Source organism: Sarcophilus harrisii, chromosome 1 (assembly GCF_902635505.1).
Source record: "Sarcophilus harrisii chromosome 1, mSarHar1.11, whole genome shotgun sequence".
Classification (NCBI taxonomy): domain Eukaryota; kingdom Metazoa; phylum Chordata; class Mammalia; order Dasyuromorphia; family Dasyuridae; genus Sarcophilus; species Sarcophilus harrisii.
In genome coordinates, this window is record NC_045426.1 from 24,844,535 (window position 1) to 24,869,773 (window position 25,239).

Below are 25,239 nucleotides of genomic sequence, written 5' to 3' on the forward strand. Positions count from 1 at the left end.
AGAGAGAGAGAGAGAGAGAGAGAGAGAGAGAGAGATTGTGGAATTGTTAAAAGCACAGATTTGGCGCTGAAGGACCTCAGAGACTATTATAGTCAACCCTTTCATTTTATAGATGAGGAAAGAGAGCTGTAAACTATTATCTGAGTTCACATAGGGTATAAATGGAAGAGTTGGAATTTTATTTGGTTTATAGGATCTTAGATCGAGAAGTAGAAGAAATGTCTGAAATAAATACTTAATGAGGGCCTATTGAATGAATAAATGAAATGGGCAGCTAAGTGTTATAATGCATAACCTCTGTACACTTAAAGTCAAGAAGACTTGAGTTTAAATTTGGCCTTAGACATTTACTAGCTTTGTGAACCTAGACTAGTTACTTAACCCTGCCTCTATTTCCTCATGAATAAAATAGGGATAATAATAGCACCCACCTCACAGGATTTTTGTGGGGATCATAGGAAACAATTAGCACAGAATAGGTGCTATATAAGTGGTAGTTATTATAATATTATTCATGTGATCATAGTTGTAGAATTAGTGGTATCTTAGAGATCACTTCTCTTCAGACCTCAATTTCCTCACTGATAAAAATGAGGAGCAATCTTATCCAAAGCCATAAATGAGTATTCTTAATGGAAGGATTTGAATTCAGACTAAATCTAGTGGTTTTTCCTACTGAAAATCAGTGTCATGCAGTAGTCGTGTACTACTGGAGTTATTCCAAGGCCTATAACTGTCTGAAATAATGTTTAAGGTAATAATTATCCACTTTCCACAGCAAAACTGAAGCCCCTTATTTTCTACCTCCTGGTTTTGAATTCCAACCATAACTTGGTTTCCATCTATTCGTATATATTTCTGACATTTTTCCAGGTAATAGGCAAAGAAAAGAAAACTACCCCCACTTAGCATAAAAATCATAAAAATTCTTGTTCACAATAGGTAGTAGTATTCCCCCAATAAGGGAAAAATATATCTACATAATGTTGGTTTTAGAAAATTGAAATGGATCCACATTTTTTTAAAGAGGCAAAACTGGGGCAGCTAGACGGTACAGTAGATTGAGCATGACATCTGAAGTCAGGAGGACCTGAGTTCAAATCTGGTTTCAAACATTTAACACTTCCTAGCTCTGTGACCCTGGGCAAGTCACTTAACCCCAATTGCCTCAGCACACAAAAAAATAGGCAAAGCTAATTTTCTCATTTCCTTCATCATCTAAAAATTCTAAACTGAAGCTTCATACAATGTCATCTTTTCTTTTAAAAGTATCATAATAAGGTCTACAAAGCTAAAAAAAATTCATTTTGGGCAACTTTTTGTATTCAGAAAGAGTAAAGGTTCTCTCAATCTACTTGCTTTGGCCATTTTTCTTAATGACCAATTTTGTGGTAAATTTCTGTCAGGGCTGTGGGTTGAGAGGAAAAAAGAATGTAATTTGCTAAGGAAGACATTTTACACTTTCTCCATCTTGGAGGTGATGTTTTCTTGTATTATAATGAACATGGACTAATAGCCAAGGCAGAGAAGAAGAATTAATAAATTCAAATTCATTAATTAGGTTTATGGGGTTTTTTGTATCAACAATAATCATGTGTTCTATTGAATTTAAATATTCTTACTTAATCAAAGTTATTGGGGAAGACAAGTGAATGATCTCATAGTTCAATTTCCACAAAAATTCTTGAAATTATGATTCATTTTTACAGCAGAGGTTAAAAATGGACCAGTATGTTCACATATCGATAGTTCACAACAACACACATTAGATCTTACTTAAATTAATGCGTAATTATTCTTCTTATGGAACTAGACATGGAACAACCAAGTCCTTAATAAGCAATGGAGAAGGAGGGACAGTTGTCTCTGAAATAATCAGGAAGATCTTTAATGAATAAATCAATAGACCCTTATATTACTCATTTTAGTTAATCAAGGGGAGGGTCTAGACCTAAAACTAAATGTACTAGTATAAGAGCATGGAGAGAAGGACATCGAAGGAAGGATAAATCACCTAGGGATTCAGATCTTTGCATCACAGAACATGGAAGAAGATAGTAAATAGGTATAGAAGTGTCAACATCCACCATTGGTAGTAAAACCAAAAAGTGTTTAGTGATGCCCTCTAGTGGTAAACAGAGCCAGTCCTATCCTGATTCTAAAGTCAATTTCTTAGAAAATAATCTTCAAATCTTCCTAATATTTCGCCTGCACATATTGGGTTTTGCATTTCAGTTTTCTGGGTGTCTGATCTCTCCATTCCATTTTCTGCTTCCTTCTTCTCTGTTTTCCCTTGATTTTCCCTTCATTTCCTTACCCAATTTCCTTGGTGTTCTGCTTTGCAACATTTAAATAAGAGGAGAGTTCTCTCTATATGCCTTGAGTCTCTTTGCTGCAGTAATCTAATGATCTGATAAATATTCATGTAGATAACAAGATACCAATCTTACTTTACTCATGTTCATTTTTTGAAAGTCAGAAAGCAGAAAAGAAATGACATTTTTCTGTTCCTCTAAGAGTTAGAAGGGAAGGGGGGAGCTCTGGATGGCATACTCCCAACTCTCTCAAGTTGATGGCCTGTCTGGTCTGACAAGAATGGCTTCCTGATTGCATTTGACCCCATGCTAGGAGCTGTGTTCACTTAGAATGGGGAAGGCGTTGTTCAAGATCAGGAAATTGCTCCCTAAGTGGATTGAATGTGCAGTGGGATGTGAGCTAGAGTTGAAATTGTTCCTTAAGAGAGATGGATGAGGCGCCCCCAGTCCCATGAGTTGCTTGCTTGTCCAGCTAAATAGATTTCTTCTTTTTCGATTACTCCCTGACAATGGAACTGTCCACGTGGCTCTGGAATTTTCCCCACGCTGTTTGTTCTCCTGCAAGGATGTTAAATCTTTACAAAGCCTGGCTTCCCACCAGCCTGACTCTATAATGGACAAGTCTGAAAGGACCCCTTTTGAGATGCCAGATGTTTCCAAATGGCACTCTTAAAGAAAGAAACATCCTTTGCATTTATCCGGAGGTGAGTTAGCCCTGGGACCCACAAGCTCCCTGGCTTGCAGTGGAAAAGGTTGAGCTGAGCCTCTGTTTGAAGTTGTGTGAAGGTCATGTCCAACTGAAGGAATGGGGCTGGAGATCTAACCATATTGAAAATTAGAATTGCTAATTTCATCTTCTGTGAACTTGGGGGAGAATCACAGATGGTTTTAATCTACTTAACCTTCCATGTACCAGACTCACTTTGGAAATAGTGTACATCTATTTTTAATATTGTCATAATGGACAAATGTTATTTTTAAGACAACAGCAAAGAGGCTAATATTATACTCCAAACAAGTTTCATAAAATAATAGCATCTTGCTTTAGGGTCTGTCAGTTCCAGTTGTATGCCTGAGAGAGTTGTGATCGAAATGCCTGATCAATATGAAGCTAAGAAGATTTTAGGTGGTTAGCTGGTGAGAATGTTGACCTAATAAAAAATAGAGGCTAATGTAGACAAGCAAATACCAGCCAACTAAAGGACTGCTTTGTTACGCCATTTTCTAAGCAGCTTCCAAAGAGATGTTCATAAAACAGAAATCTTATCTTTTCGTTCTTTGCCCTACCCATATTTTTTTAATGAATTCCTATTGCCTCTAGAATAAATCAATCAGTCATCCAGCATTTACTTAGTTCATATTATGTGTCAGGAACTGTGCTAAGCACTGGGAGTTAAGGAAAAAAAAAAGGCAACTTTGCTCTCAAGGACCTCAATTCTAAGGGGAGAGACAGTGAACAAATTATGGACATAAAGCATGAGACAGTGAGATGATGAGCATGAGGATAAATTGGGTCAAGAGGCACTAAAATTGAGCAGGACTGGAAGAGGCTTGTGCAGAAGATAAGTTATTTTAGCTGAGACTTAAAAGGAATGAGTGAAATCAGGAGGTAGAGATAAGTAGGGAGAGCATTGCAGTTATAGGGAACACCTAGTAAAGATGCTCCGAGTCAAGAAATGTCTTGTTTTGTGTGAGGGACAATATGGAAGCTGGTCTCTCTAGACGCTCTATATGGAGGAGGGTAACATGTAAGGACAAGAAAGATAGGAAGAAGCTATCTTATGAAGGACTTTGAAAGACTGAACAGAAGGTCTTACATTTGATCCTGGAAGTCATCGGGAACCTTTGGAGTTACTGAGTAGATGGAAGGCAAGGTAAGATCTGCAGTTTAGGAAGACCATTTTGGCAAGTGAGCAAATGATGAATTGGACTGAAGGGAGACTTAAGACAGAGAGACCAGTCAGCAGGCAATTATAATACTCAGGCATAAGCAGATGAGGACCTGCCCCAAGAATTACAGGATTAGAGTACAGAAGGGAATGCAACCAAACAGTGTTATTGAGGTAGAAAAGACTGAACTAAGACAACTGATTGGATTTGGGAGGGGAAATAAAGAGTCAAATATAACATTTAAATTGAGATGCTTGTTGTTATTTTGTCCTTAGTTTTTGAAGAGGACCAGGACATCAAGGAGATAATGCCATCACATGCAAGTGAATTGTAGTAAGCAAGGGTGTACAAAGTCATCAGCCTCACTTTCTCTTCAAGTCATCTGGATCCAGGGGCAAAATCAGGACCACAGATAGCCTTAGATGCAGTGGAAAACCTTGAGCTTTTTAAGCTAAGATCTTTGACAGTTCTCAGTTTGACTTAATACCCTTTCTGATTAAGGCTAGGTAAGAACGGAGGCAAAGAACAGTCTCTTTTAACTAGTCAAAAAAAAATATCAATCTTGGAGGGAAAGACCTTCATGGTTTCTGGCCAACACAATAACAATGGGTATTTACATTCTCTATGACTTGATCAGGGCCCAAACAATGATCAAGTGGGGCTTGGCCTGGCTCATCAATAAGAAACAGAATGATTTGGCTTTAAGACTTGATCCTTAAGAAAGAAATCTAGCCTGTAAAAGGTTTACAAGACATCTTGGTAGGTTTCTAGGTAACTGGGAGGATGATGGTACCCTTGAAAATAATAGGTATATTAGGAAGGCTTTGGAGGGGGAAAGCTAATGAGTTCAGTTTCAGCTTAAGATTTCTGCATTTTGGTTATCTAACAGACAATTGAGGATGTAGGAATTGGATGTTATATGGGAATTTCAGACTGGATAGATAGATCTGAAAGTTATCAGCTTGAAAATGATAGTTGAAGTTGTGAAAGATGATCAAGTGAAATAATATAGAGAAAAAAGAGAGCTTAGCATAAAGAAGGATGACCATAGTTAGTGGGTATGACATTAATGGAGATCCAGCAAAGGAGACAGAGGAGTAATCAGACAGAAAAGAAGTCCAAGAGAAAGCACTGGCACAAAACACTAGAAAAAAGGGAGTATCAGAAAGAAAAGGTTGATACACAGTGTTAAAGGCTGCAAAAGGAATGAAAGTTGAGAAAAGTCTTTTGGATTTGGTTTATTAACAGATTGTTGATAATTTGGAGAGATTCAATAAAAAGGTTTGAATATAGACTGCCAATACTTAAGAAAAAAATGAAAGAAATGTAAATGGGGACACCCATAGTCTCTAGGAGTTTACTTAGAAAAGGAGAAGAGATATAAGATAACTAGTGGGACAAATCAAGTAAGGGTTTTTTAAGGAGTCAGCATGAGCCCATTTGTAGAGAACAGAGAAGCATTCAATAAGAAAAAAGTGATTGAGAGTAAGGAAAGAGGAGGGAAGGTGTAAGGGACAATCTAGAGAAGATGGGATACAATGGGACAATCTATATGAACGTGTTTGCTTTGGCTAATAAGAGGGGAAGCTCTTCAAAAGAAACAGGGGGAAAGAAAGATACTGGCAGAAGGTATCTGAGTAATACTAGATGAGAAACCGGAGAAAAGACAGGGCTCTCTTTAAATGGCCTCATTTTTAAAATTAAATATTAAAGCAAGGTTCTCCTGTGAGAGGAAGGGAGAAGGGAGAATTATGGGATGTTTTCAGAATGCTTGGAAAAACCACTGTGGTGAATATGGAGTAGTGAGCCAATTAGGGATATGTAAAGGACAGCCTTGTTGCTGTAAGTGCCCAGTTGAGATTATGTAACATAAACTTGAGGCACTATATGGTACCAGAGTGCATAGAGTGCTGGGCCTGAAGTAAGGATCATCTGAGTTCAAATTTGGCCTTGGACATTTACTAAATCAAATATGAGTGGCTATATCGGGATAAAGAAGTAGCATCTATAAAGCATCTACTATGAGCCAGACCCTGTGCTAAGCATTCTGTAAAATGATTTGATTTTGTGATGAGGAGCATTTTATCCTCACAACAACCCTGACTGGCTGATGCTTCTTTGATCCAATTTTACACTTAGGAAACCGAGGTAAAAAGATAAGTAAAATGACTTGCCAAAGATCACACAGATAGTAAATGTCTGAGGTCTTCCTGACTCCAAACCCAAGACTTTATCTACCGCACCACATAGCTGCTCCAAGTAGAGGAACTGAGAGGTTAGAATTTGAAGAAGTATCAATATGTGTTTTGAAGACAATTGACTAGGTGCTAAACTCCTTAAAGAAGGAAGGAGAATATTCTGAAAGACTATAGACAATGACTATCAGAATCTTGCTTAGATAATAAATATGGATTGAATAAACCTCAAAAGAGAAAAAGCATGGGAATGGCAAAGGGAAACTAAGGGTAAACTGACTCTCCCATAATGACTGAGGGTGTGAGTGAAAAGATCAGCCAGTGCTGGAAAACGGTGGCTAAAAAAATGTCATCAAGAAGGGGCTATATCTCAGTAAGTGCAAAAATATGAAAAGAGAAAGAAAAAGATTTAAGATGAAATCTGTTTTGTTGCCTCTGCATTAGGTATTCTAGAAATCACAGTGAAAGGCTCAGGTAGCTAGATAAACTGGGAAGTTGGTGGATTATTGTGTTAAAGCAAATTAGAATAAGAAATGATGAGTGGGGGATAAAGAATGACATCAGGGAGTTTGGAGTCACGAACGGGGTGGATAAAATGATGTGACACGTGTTAATCACCAAGGAATGAGTCTAGGTAGATTATGACTGCCCATGGGGGTTTGGTCTCAAGTGGAAAAGTTCAGGACATTGGAAGTTCTGTGTGGATGGAGAGCAAGCTGGTTAGGTGAAGGGTGCCAAAGCAAATGCCTGGGCAGGGGTGAAGAAAGTCCTGTCAACTTGTAGGTTTCCAGACAGCGTGTCGAAAGGGTAAAGAAATAGAATAGTATGCACCAAGGAAACACTATAAAGCTATAGACAGTCAGAAAAGATGGTGAACATGGTGGAATAAAAAGATGAAATACAAATTCCTCAGTGAAGTTTTAAGGTCATCCACAATCTGGCTCCCACCTACCCTTTCAGTGTCCTTTCATGTGCTTTTCTTTCATGCATACTGCATTCTAGACCAAGATGGTGAGGTCTTCCCCATATATGACTTTCCTATTCTTGCCTTTTTGTCTTTTCACAGATTGGAACACACTCCATCTTCACCTCTACCCCATAGAATTCTTAGTGTCCATTGAAGCAGAGCTCAGATGACTCTCTTCATTGAAGCTTTTCCTTCTTCCCCCCAGAGATTTGTTCTTTCTCCCTCTTGAAACAACATTTTATACATGGGATATGTGTGCATAGGAAAGTAATATATATCCAAATGGATCAGTCTTAAATGGACATGACTTAAAGAGAGATGTGAATGGATATCTCTAGAGTCTCTTCTTCCAGCCTTTCTCTAAGAGAGTCTTTGATTCCATCTAGAAGGGAAGCAGATGATCAGGGTCATAGGGCTGGCTACTGTGCTCTCCTCAGAGACAAAAGTTGTCAGGCTAGAATTATATCTACGTGTTCCTCTAAATATTGTTAGTCTAGGAGAAATGATTTTTAGCTTGTTTGCTATCCATTAATCAGGAACGAATGGCCCCAAGCTATGTATGTACCAAGTGCTTTATGGGTTTTGACTATCTTCCTACTAAATGCCATTTACACAAAGACCACACCTGATGAATAGCAAATAAACCCATTTGTCCAAGCTAACTACAAAGAGAGATCAGAAAAGTTATACATATGAAAAGAATACATACAAAGTGAGTTATGTCACTGCGAGCAAGATAGTTCAGTTCAACCAGGGCAGAGCCAGATTTCAAACAAGGGGGAATTCCCCAAAATTAGGCATAAGGATGTGATGTAGGTGCCAGATTTTCTCCACATCTTTTCCTTTCAAAATCTTTCTCTCCCTTTATAGACTTCTCCCTGAAGGCAATCTGGAACTATGAGTCTTTTCTCTTGAAAATGGAAATCAAAAGTTAAAGATTTCACTTTTCTCTAGCTCTTGACAAATCCACTTCATACGAGTGGGAAAAAAAACACACCAATTTCTACAAATAAAGAATGATGCAACTTTGAGCCCCTAGTTATATTTACATTTTGTATTTCCTTTAATGTGTGTGTGTGTGTGTGTGTGTGTGTGTGTGTGTGTGTAAAGATATGTGTGGTTGTTTCATCCTTCTAGCAAATGGAAATTCTTTGAGGTCCAGAACCACTTTTCTTCCTTGCTTTTCATCTCTAGAGTCTGATGCAAAGTCTTTCCTAAAGCAGATACTTAATAGGTGTCCTTTGAATTGACCTGAAGTAAATAAAGCCCAGAGAGTTGTTAACATACATATTTAAACTGTGTCTCCAGGATATTGAGAAATAGAGAGCTCCATGACCTTCTGAATATACAACTAATCAATCATATCTGGACTATTGTGCTCAGATCTGGACACCCCATTTTAGGAAAGATGATGCTAGGATTAAATTTGACCAGAACAGAAGAGCAGAATAGTGAATAAAAGGAGAAAGGTGTTGTATCAGCAATGTTGTAAAGTGGATATGATGCTGGACTTAGAGTTAGGAAGGCCTCCATTATTTACTAGCTCTGTAATCCTTCGTAAGTCACATAGCTTTTATGAACCCCAATTTCTTCATAATAAGGGGAATAGATTTGATGCCCTCTGAGATTTCTTTCAGTTTTATGGTCCAAAGATCAGGTGAAGGAATTGGGCATGGGTAGCCACAAGAAGAAAGGACCTGCAGAAGAATTCCCTAGTGATTTTTAGGTATTTACTGACTTTAGAGATTAACTACACAACCTTATATGTGGAGGAGCAGCAAATGAAACAAATTGGTCCACGTATAAATAGCTTTTAAATGTAAATAAAAATGCAATGCTCTCTCTCTCTCTCTCTCTCTCTATATATATATATATATATATATATATATATATATATATATGATATATATATATATATATATATATATGCATTTTTATTTATATTTAAAGGATATATATATATATATATATATTTAGAGAGAGAGAGGGAGAGAGAGTTCATAGCCAACCTTATGTGATCCATAATTATATTTTAATCTGAGATACAATTACAGTCTACTCAGAAGCACCAGAAACAGTAGCAACAGCTTCCCCATGACCTTCCACAGATATCTATGCTAAAGGCAAAGGAGATGGATACTATTATCCATACTTGAAGAGAGCATGGATTAGTGGGCAGGACACTGAGCTAGGAATCAGAAAGAGGTGTTGAAATTCTGCCTCTGTCACTTAACATCTATGTGAACTTGGGCTTTGACCTCATTTTTCTCCTTTGTAAAATTAAAAACTTAAAATTGATGGTCTTAGATATTTTCTACCTCCAAATCTATGATTTGATGTGATTGTCATGAATTCCCATGATGCCCTGCTTTATCCTGGACAAATCACTTCCCCCTCTAGTTCCACCTTCATCTCTAAAATGAGAGGTCCATCTCCAAAGGTCTTTATAATTTTAAAACTGAAAAGAGACTCTAAAAAGAGTCTATGACTTATGATCTATTATAATGAAAAATAAAATCACAAAGAGATCATATTTAGAGCTAGAAGAAGCCTTAAGGAAAAACACAGATCCTCAAATGGATAAGAGGAATTCTAACAGCTCAGTTTCTTGTATCACAGTCATGTTTTGTATATCTAAAATCCATCTCAATGGCCTTTCATGTCAAGGGTAAGCTCTTGTAGAAACTGAGATTTCAACTACAATATCCTCTCTGGGACCAATTCATACTGGTAATGGAACACTGAGTCCCTGGAAAGTATGCTCTTACTATTTCCTTAAGGATTTGGGAGATCTCTGAAGAACCCAGTTTTTTACTGTGATGCATGAACTCTCAATGGGTTCTTTTCATTGACTATGTCAGTAGTTTTAATTAAATTTTAGTAAAGGTATTAGCTATTGGTAACATATAATCATGGGAACCACAAAAAAATCCCACCCAAAAGGGGTACACATTCTCCTTGCTTAGGTCACTACATCTGAGGTCAAAGTCTCCAATTTTTATGTCAGAGGAAAGTACTTTCCATTTTTTCTGGGAACATATGAATTTGAATCTCTCTTCAAATGCATACTATCTGTATAAACATGAGCAGGTTTCATAACTTCATTGGACTTTAGTGTGCTCATTTATGAAATGAAGTGACTAGACAAGATGATCTCTAAAATTCTCTTAGCACTCTCTTATGATCCAGAAAGAGAGTAAAGGAAAAGGAGGGGGAAGAGACAGACAGAAACAGAGACAGAGAGACAGAAAAAGAGACAGGAACAGAGAGAAACATATGAGAGAGGAAAAGTTCATTTTCCTGTGCAAATATAGGACCTGAGTTCAAATCTGGCTTCAGACACTTAACACTTCCTAGCTGTGTCACCCCAGGCAAGTCACTTAACCTCCAATTGCAGAAGAAGAAGAAGAAGAGGAAGAAGAGGAAGAAGAGGAAGAAGAAGAAGAAGAAGAAGAAGAAGAAGAAGAAGAAGAAGAAGAAGAAGAAGAAGAAGAAGAAGAAGAAGAAGAAGAAGAGGAGGAGGAGGAGGAGGAGGAGGAGGAGGAGGAGGAGGAGGAGGAGGAGGAGGAGGAGGAGGAGGAGGAGGAGGAAGAAGAAGAAAAGAAGAAGAAAAAAAAGAAGAGGAGAAGAAGAAGAAGAGGAGAAGAAGAAGAAGAAGAAGAAGAAGTCTGAAGAAGTCTAAATATAAGATGTATACATACCTGTGGGGAAAATCAAATGAAATAAAAACTGAGAATCCCCTTTGCATTATTTAACTAAGTAGATGTCATAAACCCACAAAAAAAATGCAATTGAGGTCCTTAAGGGGAAGGACTATTTTCTTTTTGTCTTTATATGTTTAGCACATTCCATTGTGACCAATATATAATGGGCAGATTAATGTTTGATAAGCTAATTGAATTATTCATTTAACATATCTATTAGTTCTTTTATTAATTTTGTTTTGTTTTCATTTTTAAATGTGTTATTTATTGCTAGCATAATTTTCTTTTTGAATTCCAAATTATCTCTCCCTCCCACAACTTCCCCCACCCACTGAGAAACAAGGAATATGATATCAATTAGGCATGTGAAATCAGGCAAAAACATATTACCATATTAGATATATTTCAAAAAATGAAGACTCATTTTATCCTGAATTCATCAATTCTCTCTCCAGAAGCACTTTTTTTAATCATGAGCCCTTTAGAATTATCTTGGATCATTGTATTGATCAGAGTAGTCAAATTGTTCATAGTGCATCATCACTGCATTACTAGAGTTATTGAGCACAATGGTTTTCCAATTCTTCTCACTTCACTTTACACTTGAACGTGAATTTTGTCATGTTTCTTCTGAAATCACCCCCTTCATCATTCCTTATGATACAATAAATGCCATCAACCCATTCAGTGATTCCTGAAGAGATGAGCATCTTCTTGAGTTCCAATTCTTTGCTACCACAAAAAAAGCTCCTATAAGTAGTTTTGCACATATAGGTCCTTGCCACATTTTGATTTCGTGAAAAAGTTATTGTAATGGAAAAAAAGATGAGAGTCCAAGGTGGTGAGTAAAGTTTAAAGCTCAGTTTCTTCAAAACTGGCTCAAGAGGGAAAAACATTCACACTCAATTGGATATAGAAATCTATCTTACTTATAGGAAGTAAAAAGGGACAGAGATAATAGAAAGGGGGAGGAGAATTGATAAAAGGGAAGATATATTAGGAAAGGTGATCAGAAGTAAAGCATTTGCAAGGAAAAGGAAGTGGTAAGAAAATGGAAGGGATAAAAAAAGCAAAACAAACAACAAACAAACAAACAAACCCAGCATGGAGAGAAATACAGTTATCAAAACTATAAATATGAATGAGATGAACTCACCTGTAAAACAAAAGCAGATAGCAGAATGAATTTTAAAAAAGAGAGAGAATCTTCCAATATGTTGTTTATAGGAAACATTTTTGAAGCAGAAAGATATGCATAGGGTAGAAATATGGGCCTGGAGCAGAATCTATTATGCTTCAGCTGAACCTAAGAAAGCAGAAGTAGCAATCATGATCTCAGACAAAGCAAAAGAAAAATAGATCTAATTACATAGATCAAATTAAAAGAGATAAGATGCAAACTATATCTTGCTGAAAGGTGACATAGACAATGATGTCATATCAGTATTAAACATACATACACCAAGTGATATAGCATCTAATTTTTTGAAGAAGTTGAATGCGTTGAATGAGGAAATAAGTACTAAAGCTATACCAGTGAGGGACCTCAACTTTCCCCTTTCAGAACTAGATAAATTTAACTAAAAAATAAATAAGAAAGAAAATAAGGAGGTGCATAAAATTTGGGAAAAGTTAGACTGATAAATCTCTGAAGAAAATTAAATAGAAATAGAAAGGAATATACCTTTTACTCAATAATATATGACATATACACAAAAATGACTATGTGTTAGGACATAAAAACCTCACAATCAAATGCAGAAAAGCAAAAATGGTAAATACATCTTTTTTAGATCATAATGCAATAAAAATTGCTTTCAGTAATGGACAATGGAAAGAGAGATTAAAAATTAATTGGAAAATGATATGGTATAAGGCTTTAAAATGCATCAAAGAACAAATCATAGAAATGATCATCCCATGAAAGAATTTTCATCATAGAATAATTTCATTAAAGAAAATGACAACAATGAGACAAAATACCTAAATTTATGGGATATAACTAAAGCAGTACATGAGAAAAAGCAGATTAATGAATTGGGTATGCAAATTTAAAAAAAAAAACTTGAAAAAGAATAAATTAAAAATTCTCAATTAAACACAATATTGGAACTCCTGACAAAGAAAATTCAAGTCAAAATTGAAAGTAAGGAAACCATGGAACTGATAAATAAAACTATGACCTGGTTTTATGAAAAACCTAATGATGTAGATGAGCCATTGGTTAATTTGATTTTAATAAAGGAAAGAAGAAAACTAAATTACTAGAATCAAACATAAAAGAGATAAACTCACCACCAAAGAAGAGGAACTTAAGACGATTATTAAAAGTTACTTTGACCAATTATATGCCAATTAATTTAACAATCTAATTGAATGAATATCTACAAAAATATTAATTATCCTGAATGATTGAAGAAGACATTGACCAACCCATCAATGGAGAAAAATAAGAAAAAATCCCCAGGACCAAATGGATTCATGAGCAAATTCTACCAAAATTAAAAAAAAAAAAACACAAAACCACACACAATTAATCCCAATATCATATAAATTATTTAGAAAAATAGGTAAAAATATAGTCCTCCTAACAAATTCTTTTTATGATAGAAATGTGGTGCTAATATACAAACCAGGAAGAGCCAAAATAGAAATAAAATCATAGATCAATTCCTCTAATGAATATTGATGCAAAAGTTTTAAGTAAAATACTAGCAAAGAGATTACAGCAACATATCACTATGATCAAGAAAGTATTATACCAGGAATGTAGGGCTGGTTCAATACTAGGGAAACTATTAGCATAATTGAACATATCAATAACAAAATTGATAGAAATGATATGATTATCTCAGTATATAATGCCTTTGACAAAATAGTACCCATTCCTATTTTTAAAAAACCCACTAGATAATATAAGTAAATGGAATTTGCCTCAAAATGATAAATAATATTTATCTACAATCATCAGAAAGAATTATCATCCCATTAATATTATACTAGTAATGTTAAGTAAAACAATAAAAGAATAGAGTAAATTAGAGTTAACCTAGGCAATGAGGAAACAAAATTTTCATTCTTTCAGATGATATTATGCTTAGAATATTCTATTTGAATTTTTGAAATTATCAATAACTTTAACAGCTTCAGTATACAAAATAAACCCATATAAATCATCACCATTACTATATATTAACAACAAAGTCTGCCATCAAGAGATAGAGAAATTCCATTTAAAATAATTGTAAACAATATAAAATACTTGGGAGCATACCTGCCAAAACAAATCCAGGAACTATATGAGCACTTTAAATTATAAAACACTTTTCACACAAATAAAGTCAGTTCTAAACAATTGGGAAAATATTAATTGTTCATGGGTAAGGTGACCCAAAATAATAAAAATTACAATTCTACCAAATTAATATATGTATTCACTGCCATACCAATCAAACCACAAATTCTGGTTTTTAAGCTATTATTTTCTTCAGTATTTTTATACTTCTTTTACTGTTATTAATTAATTGTCTTTTCATAATTGTCTTTTCTTGCCTCACTCTCATTTCATTTCCATGTTTTTCTCTACAATTCTCGTCTGTTTCTTTAATTTTTGCAGAAATTCTTGTTATGCTCTGAGATACCACTACACACCTGTCAGATTGGCTAGAATGACAGGGAAAGATAATGCAGAATGTTGGAGGAGATGTGGGAAAACAGGGATACTAATACATTGTTGGTGGAATTGTGAATACATCCAGCCATTCTGGAGAGCAATTTCGAACTATGCTCAAAAAGTTATTGAACCAGGACTGCCACAAACATTTTGGCACATACAGGTCCCTTTCCCTTCTTTAGTATCTCTTTGGGGTAGAAGCCCAGTAATAGCACTGCTGGATCAGCTGGATCAGAATGTTTGTGGCAATCCTGTTTGTAATGGCTAGAAACTGGAAAATGAATGGATGCCCATCAATTGGAGAATGGTTGGGTAAATTGTGGTGTATGAATGTTATGGAATATTCTTCTTCTGTAAGAAATGACCAGCAGGATGAATACAGAGAGGCTTAGAGAGACTTGCATGAACTAATGCTAAGTGAAATGAGCAGAACTAGGAGATCATTATACACTTCAACAACAATACTCTATGAGGATGTATTCTGATGGAAGTGGATTTCTTCAAAAAAGAGATCTAACTCAGTTTCAATTGATCAATGATGCAGAGAAGCAGTTACACCCAAAGAAAGAACACTAGGAAATGAATGTAAACTGTTTGCATTTTTATTTTTCTTCCCAGGTTATTTTTACCTTCTGAATCCAATTCTTCCTGTTCAACAAGAGAACTGTTTGGTTCTGCACACATATATTGTATCTAGGATATACTGTGACATATTTAACATGTATAGGACTGCTTGCCATCTGGGGTGGAGGGAAGGAGGGGAAAAGTTGGAACAGAAGTGAATGCAAGAAATAATGTAAAAAATTACCCAGGCATGGGTTCTGTCAATAAAAAGTTATAATTATGAAAAAAAAAAAAAGAAAAGAAATTCTTGTTATGGTTGGGTCCAATTAGCATTTTGCTTTGGGGATTTTTTTTTTTTTTTGGTAGTTCTTTCTCTTTTATTGTCTTCTGACTTTAGTACTTGCTTTTTTTTTTTTTAATACCAAAAGAGTTTTTATAGTTAAATTTTGTTGTTGACGATTGTTCCCTTTTCTATCCTATTACTTGATTCTGAACCTTATGTTAAAGTTGAGTTTTATTCACCTGGGCATAGAGAAGCATGGCCTCAAGCTTCAGGCTTTTTTGTGCTGTTCTTTTCAGAAATAGTTCTGCAAGGCCCACAGGTTTTTGGTGATTTCCAAGCTGAAATAATCCTGGGAGACATGGTCACTGTGTTCCTCATCTGGACACTGGCTTTTTTTTAATGTTAAATATGATAGAAATATATGTTAAATTCAATATATGTATACATATTTATGCAATTATCATGTCACATACACACACAAAAAAGAAGAGAAGCAAAGTAAAATGCAAGCAAACAACAACAAAAAGAGTGAAAATGCTATGTTGTGAAGTGTTGTGTGCTTTCTAGAGTCCCCAAGCTGAGGTGTCAAAATATACCATCGGGACTAACTCTCCGGAGGACCTCAGTACAGCTGAAGTCCTTGGTCTTAGTGGAGGAGTAATGAGGCGAGACTCACATGGATGGTCAAACATGAGTGTTTATTCCAAATTCTCTCATCCTTATATACCCTAATAACCTTATATAACCAAAGCAACACTGCACAAGTGGGACCACATAAACAACTTGCTATTTTGCCACTTGGTATTGCTCTGCTCTATTTACAAGACAGGTTGTCATTGCCCCCTGACTTCTCAGGAAGGCTGAGAGCCCTTAGGAGAGAGGGGGAGTTGAACCAGACATTGTCAGCAGGTTCCCTCTGAGCTGAAGGGTCTTATACCTCACTCAGAGTTCCCCTCTACAGTGAACCACACTCAGTTCCCACAGTCCTCTCTCTGGATCTAGATGGCTCTTCATCACTGAACAATTGGAACTGGTTTGAATCATCTCATTGATGAAGAGAGACCTGTCCATCGAATTGAACATTATCTAATCTTCTTGTCGCTGTGTATAATGATCTCCTGGTTCTACTCACTTCACTTAGACTCAGTTCATATAAGTCCTTCCAGGCCTCTCTTAAATCATCCTGTTGATCGTTTCTTATAGAACAATAATATTCCATAGCATTCATATGCCATAATTTATTCAGCCATTCTCCAACTGATGGGCATCCACTCTGTTTCCAGTTTCTTGCCACTACAAAAAGGGCTGCCACATGTGGGTCCCTTTCCCTCCTTTAAGATCTCTTTAATATATAAGCCCAGTAGAAACATTGCTGGGTCAAAGGGTATGCACAGTTTGATAATTTTTTTTTTTTGCAATTGACTTGTCCAGCGTCACACAGCTAGAAAGTATTAAGTATCTGAGGCCAGATTAGATTAGAACTTGGGTCCTCCTGACTTCAGGGCAGGTGCTCTGTCCACTGTGCCACCTAGTTGCCCCAGTTTGATAACTGTTTGAACACAGTTCCAAATTGCTCTCCAAAATGTTTGGAACCATACAGAATTCCACCAACAATGTATTACTTGGACTCTGGTCTTTACCAAGGAAGAGCTTCTGGATCTCTGCAGGTGAACACTAAGGCTCCTCTTTGCTTTACTACCATGTCCAGGACCCTTATTCCTTTATGACCAATCCCAAGTTGGATATGGGCAATAGATTTGCCAATCAGCACCATAAGTACCCAATAGCTGTTGCTGCTGCTGTTGTGATTAATGCTGTTGATGTGTGTGTATATATGAATGCACCCTTATGCTAATGGACATGTTCCCCACCTCTAGCAGACTTCCAGCCCAGTGTTACAGTCTTCTCCTGCCTACCTCTTTAGTTTTCTTTGGTTAGAAAAATATAACACTCTGAATTTTTGTTGATTCTCCTGCTCCAAATTTTGATTTGAGGCATTTTTTAAATTTGTGTGGAGCAGAATATTATGAGAGTTCACCTGGGTGGTGGGCCTTGTGCTGAATTGGCTCCAGTTCTTCCCTTCTTCATTTTTCAGATGTTCAATTCAATTCCATTTAATTCCAAAAGCATTTATCAATTAGCTATTATGTGCCAGGTACCCTGCTATGTACCAGGGGTAAAAAAGACCCTGCCCTCTGGAGAAATTAATCAATTGATGAATGCCTATCTAGCATTAGGCATTAAGATTACAAAGACAACAGAGAAATAATTCTTGCCCTCAAGAATCTTACATCCTACCAGAGAAAATCCAACAAATATTTATTAAATTTCTTGGTATTTGTATTGCTAGGTACTGAAGCTACAAGGACAAAAATACAATTAGAAATAGTCCCTGTCTTGTGGATCTTAAATGGGATAATTAAAAAGAGCAGAAATTCCATGAGCATTTGTTAAGCACCCACTATACACACGGAACCAAGTGCTGGGGTTACAAAGACAAAAAAAAAAAAAAATGAAGTGATGTCTATTCTCAAGGGACTTACCTTATTTCTTCATATTTAACATCATTTAAAAGAATGATTTTTCAGAATTTTTCAGTAACAAGTTGACATTTATTTTCTGGGGAAAAAAGAGGAGTTTTAGGTTATTTTTCCAGACATAAATGTTTAAGTGCTCCTAAAACATAATGTATTCAAATGTACTCACAAGGTTTGTGTAGCTTCTTCCCTCTTCCTCCCCCTCCAAAAAAATGTTTTTTCCCTGCCCATTTTCCCCTAGACATGCCTATGTTTTAGGATGGGGTAGCCTAATGAGGGAGTATGTTCATAAAAAGCAGCTCTGCATTTATAGTACTCAGTAATGAGCCAAACCAGAGAGCCCACAGTGGTGAGAACTACAGCACAACAAAGAATTCCACATCTCACCAGGGAGAAAGTCTCAGATTCCTGTACTTTGCTTCTGTGTGTGTGTGTGTGTGTGTGTGTGTGTGCAGTCACTGTCTAATAATATGACCATTTTGCCATCCCCCTGCAAATAAGACTGAAGCTGCCTCCTGATTGGTATAACATCTCACTTTCCCTCAGCATTGATTTTTCTGGCTCTCCTTATCTGCTTCATAAAAATAAGCAAGAGGGACAAGACGCTGGTGAGACTGGAGACTGAGAAGCTCTGGGAGCCTTCCTTTTTAGCATGAGACAGCCTCTGCTTGCTTTCTGGAGAGGGAAGTTGGATTATCAATTGTTTTGTAAATGTGTATGGTGATATTTGCTCCGGTAAGTTTTTTATCTATCTGAATAGCTATGACTGCTTTTTCCAACAAGCTTTATCTGATTGTGTGTAGTGCCTGAAACTGTGTTCTTTTTATCCCAAGTAACATTTTTGGGTAATCTTTGTACTTGACTTCTTGGTGGTCTCTGGATAAGTTCCATTTAGAGGTGAGTGTGTGTTTGTGTGTGTGTGTGTGTGTGTGTGTATGTGTATGTGTGATGTGGTCTCACAGGGGGGAAAGTATTTGAACAAACTTATCCTTTGCACCATAAAAATGAAATGTTGTTTTCATTGCCACCGATACAGTAATTGTGCTACACCCTGCTTACCACTTAATTAAAGTTTCTTTTATAAGTGGCTCTCCAGAGATTTTTCCATTTTTGTCTTTAGTCCACTAAGAAGTTGCAAATGCCATTGGGGGGGACATTGGAGGCTGTTTCTGAATCTCATCCGGTACCAATCCTTAGGTAGTGACAAGTTTCCTACAAAGCTGGGTCTGGGTGTCTGTGCATTGAAGAGGATTGAAAATTGTTTTAATGAAAACTAATTCTGACCATTAAAGTAAATCACAATTAGGCCATCTCCCCCTTCTGTGGCAGGGCATAATCTAGATTGACTGGATCCTTTTTCTGCTCAGTCTTTTCTTTTTGCATCGTATGTGGTGTGCCAGGCTTTGTCTAATCCCTTGGCATCCTGCCCTAATGCCAGTGTGGCTCAAGCCAGACAAGAGAAAAGTATGCATAAAATAAAATACAGTTACTGCAAAATTATCATTGGTTTATATGATGAGCACTTAAATGTCTTTCATGAAGGGAAGAGGGAAGTCAGCTTTGTTCAACAGTGCTCCACCAGTCTGGAAAAAGTCTATTAATACGACTGCCAACCCCAGATGATAATCTGATCATCATTCTTTTTTGTTTTGGAGGTAGGAGAGTGATATATTTTTAAACTTTTAATTTAAATATATATTAATTAAACCCCCTTGTCTTTCAGTTGTTCAAATTAACAATGAGAAGTCATTGTTCTTTTTTGTTTATTTTTGGTGTGATTGACTCCTTTGGTAGTTTGATGAAGAATATGGATCTCTTCTCAGAATATTTTTTTTAATATGGAAAATAGAATTTATAGAATTACAAAGGAAACCAATCATAAAGATGTAATTTTCCCCACAGATACCAACCCTCAAATTCTATATATAATCCCTTTGAGAGGGGGTTGTCTGGGGAATCCATATTAAGAACTCTTGTGTTAAAAGGTAAACTAGAGTCATAAGGGGATGTTAAATGCATGGATGGCCATGTATCTCCAAGGAATTTGATCTCAGAGTTAGAATCGTCACATCTCTAGCTCATAGGAAAGACTTCCTTCAGGATATAATCAATCGTATTTCAATTCCAAAGTCCTTTAAAAACTTAAATTCAAAAATAGTAATGGGTTTCTAGAAATGTTATTATTCATTTTTTTCTCCCAGCTGAGATTTCTTCCCTCTTATCCCTTTAATATCCTGAAAGAAAGCTACCATTTGTCCCAAGTAGAAGGGTGTCAAGTTAATCCATTTCCACTTGGGAAAAAATAAAACTCCCTTGGTTGCATCCAAAAGACGTGAGAGTCACCCATTATCCTTAGGAAGGATACTCTGGCTGGAGGCTCAGTGTTCTGCAAAAGACTTTCTGTTCCTGCACAACTTTTAGGTCTGGACTTTTAGAAATTACTGCTATGCAAGCTTGAAGACATTGATCATGGTTTTCTCCCCATGACTGTTCACATTTTCCACAATCGTCCTCATTTCCCAGCTGTTGTAATAGGTTAGAGAGAGAGTCGTTAGCTGTAAACAGAGCTTATCTTCCTTTTTTAGGCAATTTCAGGGACATAAATCTTTGCAGAGGTGCCAAAAGGGTAATGCCTATTTCGTCCTATCTGTCTTGTTCCACAGGTTGTCCATTTCCTTGGGGATTTGGGCACTAGGTTTGACTGATATATTTTTGTTTCCCTCTTTTAAATTGAGAGGATTATCAACATAAGGGATCATTGACCAAAACCCTGAATATCTGAGGGGGAAAAAAAGGTTCTGTTAGGGGCTTGTGATTGGGAGCTAATTGTAGAGTTCTTGAGTTTTAGTCCTGAATGGACTAAAATATCACACTAAAAAAAGCTGATTTCAGCCCAAGATGAGAACAGAACCAAATTGAGAGGGCTATTGGTAGAATTCTGTTGAAGGAAAAGCTAAATGAGCTATTTATTGCACACATAAACACACACACATACACACACACACACATAAAAAAACCCCACAACTTTAGAATGATGCTTATAATATTCAGTAAAGCTGAATCACCATTTTTCAATGACACTTCTCTCTTGGAATTTCACTTCCTCAGACAAGATTCTCATGTGAGTTTGTGGCCATGAGGCTGTTGATATGGCACTTTTGGAAGCACAGCTGAAGAGAAACTACCAGCTTTTTAACAGTTGTTGGGGGCTGGCAAATAATGTACCGTATTGTCTTTTCCTTTCCTTCTTTCTTTCCCTTTCTAACAGCCATAGAAACTCCCTCTTCTTGTCAAGGTTCCTCTGTGACCATAAAAACAGCATAGATTTTGGGTCATAGAGTGTGTATGTTATTTCCAGTGTTTGCAGCTATAAATTTGTAGATGCAACTATAACATGCAAAACAAAAAACAAGTGAAAGGAGTTTTTTTTAAATTATGATTCCTTCTCTTATCTTTAAATCTTTTTTAGGATTTAAAGACACAAACTTCAGTTAACAAAATTAATATCTTGACATTATCCCATCTTCCCTACGCTGATCTCACCCAATGCTATTATATTTGCTTTGATTTATTTATGGAAAACTTTTTAGTTCTTCTCCATGCCCAACAAAATTTCCTTCTCATCTTTGGATCGTTTGACAGGGCTGAGGAGCCACTTCAGGCTTGAGATTGGAAGCTTGTCTACACAACAGGAATAATTTGAAAATGAATTCAGCTATCAATAAACACTCTGAACACTGTGACAAAGAGTAAATTAAGAACCTCAAAGCATATTCCTTTTGTACCTGAACACTGAACTCACCATTTCAAATCCATTTAGCCCCAGTGAAATTCAGATGATTCTCATGGGGGGAGAATGCAGTTGACATCGAATCAATACATTTGAAATCTCTCTTAAAACCAATTCAATTTGAGTATAGAGGGAAGGAACTGATGTTTTTTTTATTTTTTTTAAAATCTTTCTGTTAGTTTGCTATCCTTGGGGCAAGCCTGCTTTTTTCAGTCCTGACAAAAGAGCAAAGAAATAGCGATGATGAAATTGTTGCCGGAAGACACACTGTATCTCATTGTACCTATGTCAGATTCAACAGAAATAACTCAAGGTGTCCAAAAATGTGAATTCCATGCATTCAAAGTTATATACTAATGTGTTAACTTCATATTAACTTCTTGGAGTAATCTCCTGCATCTTATTGCTTTACAATGCCTTCTGTGTAGACACTGATTTAATTAAAAGGAGATCAGAGTGAATAATAAAGTGTGGTTTCAACCTGACAGGTACTTTTTCAAGAAACAATCTTGGTAAATCATAACTTTCATTCTTACTGCCCCTCTCTACTTTCATTTATGGAAGGGTGTGTGTGTATGTGTGTGTGTGTGTGTGTATGTGTGTGTTTGTGTGTGTGTAGGGTCTTGCTAAATGGCAAAACAGTATCAAGGGAATTGCAGCAGAATTGATGCTAATAAAGAAATACCAACCAGGGTATGTTACCAAAGCAGTTATATGATATTCTAAAGTGAACATACGCCTGCTACCATCAAATCAGTATTTACTTTTAATTAAATAAGTTGTGTCCAACTCAAGTATCTCATTATATGGAGGTCATCACCTGGAAATGATTGTATAGGCTCTCCCCTAAAGTTGATTATTTTTCAGGATCTTGATAAAATCTGTCTTCCTTTGAGACATAATAGAATTGAAAATAAACAGCAAAAGAAATAACACATCTTCTTACTCTTTTTTTTTCCCAACCATGTTCCTACTGTATTGTGAATTTGAACTGTAAACCTGATTTGGGGCATGATAGAAAGCTGCTTGTGATTTGAAAGTAAAAATTCAAAGTAAAACTGAAGCTAAAACCTGGATATTTAGATACGATTTCTTATGAATATATGTGCATACATTCATTTCTGAAGTATTTATCAAATATCTAATACATTAGATTACATTAGAGATACCATGATATCAAGGACAAAAGGAAACAATGACTACCTTCCAGTAGCTTATATCATCATCATCATCATCATCGCTAGCATTTACATAGCAGTTTAAGGTTCATAAATCACTTTCTAAATAAGTCGTTCTATTACTTTCTTTTGAAACTAGAGTGACGGTTTGAGGAGGGAATAAGACATGGTACCGCAATTTCATAAATTCAGAATTGGACTTCAAGGTCATCTAGTCCAATTCTCCCTTATTACAGATGAGGAAAGCGAGACCTAGAAAAGAGAAACAACTCTCCCAAGTTCACATAGGGAATAAGGGGCAGTCAGAATTTGAACTCAAGTTTTCTGACTCTTTCTAGTAGAACATGCCATCTCATCAATGTACATAGGGACAAGGAAATGGGAAATAAAAGGAAAGTAATTTATAAATGCTAGCTATTATTAATGTGGAGGGATGAGGGAATATTGAGCACTGATAACTGGCAAGATCAGAAAAGGCTCAATGTAAGATATAAAATCTAAGTTAAATCTTGATGGAAGCTAGGGATTCTAAAAGAGAACAGAAAGAGGACAGCTACATGTGCATGTGTTTGTCTGTGTGTCTGTGAATCTTTGTGTGTATGTCTCTCTGTGTGTATCTGTGTGCTTGTGCCTCTCTCTGTGTATGTGTATCTCTCTTTGTATCTAAGTGTCTGTGTATCTGTGTGTGTGTCTGAGTGTCTGTGTGCCTGTGTGTATGTCTGTTCCTCGGTGTATATCTGTGTGTGTATCTATGTCTCTTTCTCTGTATGTGTATCTAGATGTTTGTGTCTGTGTATCTGTGCCCCTGTGTGTGCATTCTTACATGTGTGTAGATGTGAACATGTAAGTACACTCTTCACTCAGGTCCTACTTTTGTGCCTCTTTGTGATTTTAAAGGAAGTGCTCCCTTGATCTCCAAAGCTACATCTATGTAAGCTCTAGCAGGTCTTCCAAATTAGAAAGTCTTTGACTATTGCCTAATGACAATTAGGCACAGACTTCCTCCAAAAAGGTGATTACTAGGTGGTGAATTATGGAAATCAAGAAGAACATGGAGAATGTTGTGATATTGATCAATATAAGGAATACCTATGCTAACAAAATCCTTTTTGTTCATTTAAAAATAAAATTATCCCTTTAACAAAATTATAGATAATTTAAAAATAAAATAATTTCTCTAACAAAATTATAGATCATTTAAAAATAAAACAATCTGTCTCTCTTTTTCTCTTTCTTTCTTTCATTTTTTTAATTTTGCACTTAATTCAAAATGAGAAAAGACACACAGCAGACCATGAGAGAGGATTCAATGTAAAACAATAAATTTCCATTTCAAGAAAACCTTTATAATAAATACTACATATTGTTTTCAGAGCTGCTCAGCCTCTCTTTGTTTTCTTGTTTTTCTTTTGTTCTCTGCTGTGTACTTTTTCACTTTATTTCCCTGTTCCCTGTTTCTTCTCCACAAATTGTGACTCCTCTCTTCTCTCTCCCTCTCCTCTCTGTCTCTCTTGTCTCTTTCTGTCTCTGTTTCTTTGTCTCTCTCTGTCTTGTCTCTCTGTCTCTATTTTTGTGTATTTCTCTCTGTCTCTGACTCTGTCTCAATCTGTTTCTCTGTCTCTGTATCTCTCTATGTGTCTTTGATTTTCTTTCTGTCCTTCTGTCTCTCTGTCTCTGTATCTCTCTCTGTTTCTCTCTCTCTGTCTCTTTTTGTCTCTCTCGGTCTCTCTCTCTCTTTCTCTCTGTCTCTCTCTCTCTCTCTCTCCACACACACACACACACACACACACACACACACACACACACACAAACACACATTTTTATATTAAGACTGAAAGCCAGAACAAAAAGTGCCATAAAGCTGATGGACTTTGGATCATTTACTTTAGAGTTTTAACCTGGTAGCTCTGAACATGCCTTTGTGTTGCTGTTGTTTTTTATATTTTGTTGAATCTATCTCAATATCATCTGTTTCCTTTGTACTCCTACATATTTCATTTTGTGGATTTAAAAATGTGATCTGAGAAGACATATATAGGCTCCACCAGACCGCCCAGGGGCCAAGAATACCAAAAAGCTTTAGCGCTCCTGATAGAATCAATCTATAAATGTTTCCAGAATAAGAGGAACTGAAAATCTAAGC

General features: G+C 36.3%; 1 protein-coding gene across 2 annotated transcripts in view; it reads left to right on the top strand.

Annotated features, from left to right (window-relative positions):
• SYNPR (synaptoporin) overlaps positions 1–25,239 on the top strand; it is a 365,913-nt gene that overhangs the window by 161,604 nt on the left and 179,070 nt on the right. The window contains exon 1 of one of the 2 annotated variants that reach the window (XM_023498088.2): positions 18,588–18,863. The exons of the other annotated variant lie outside the window; for it this stretch is intronic. Coding sequence (XP_023353856.1) covers positions 18,840–18,863 — 24 coding nt within the window. The 5' untranslated portion in view covers positions 18,588–18,839. Of the gene's footprint in view, positions 1–18,587; positions 18,864–25,239 lie in introns of those variants that run through there. 2 annotated transcript variants of the gene reach the window in all.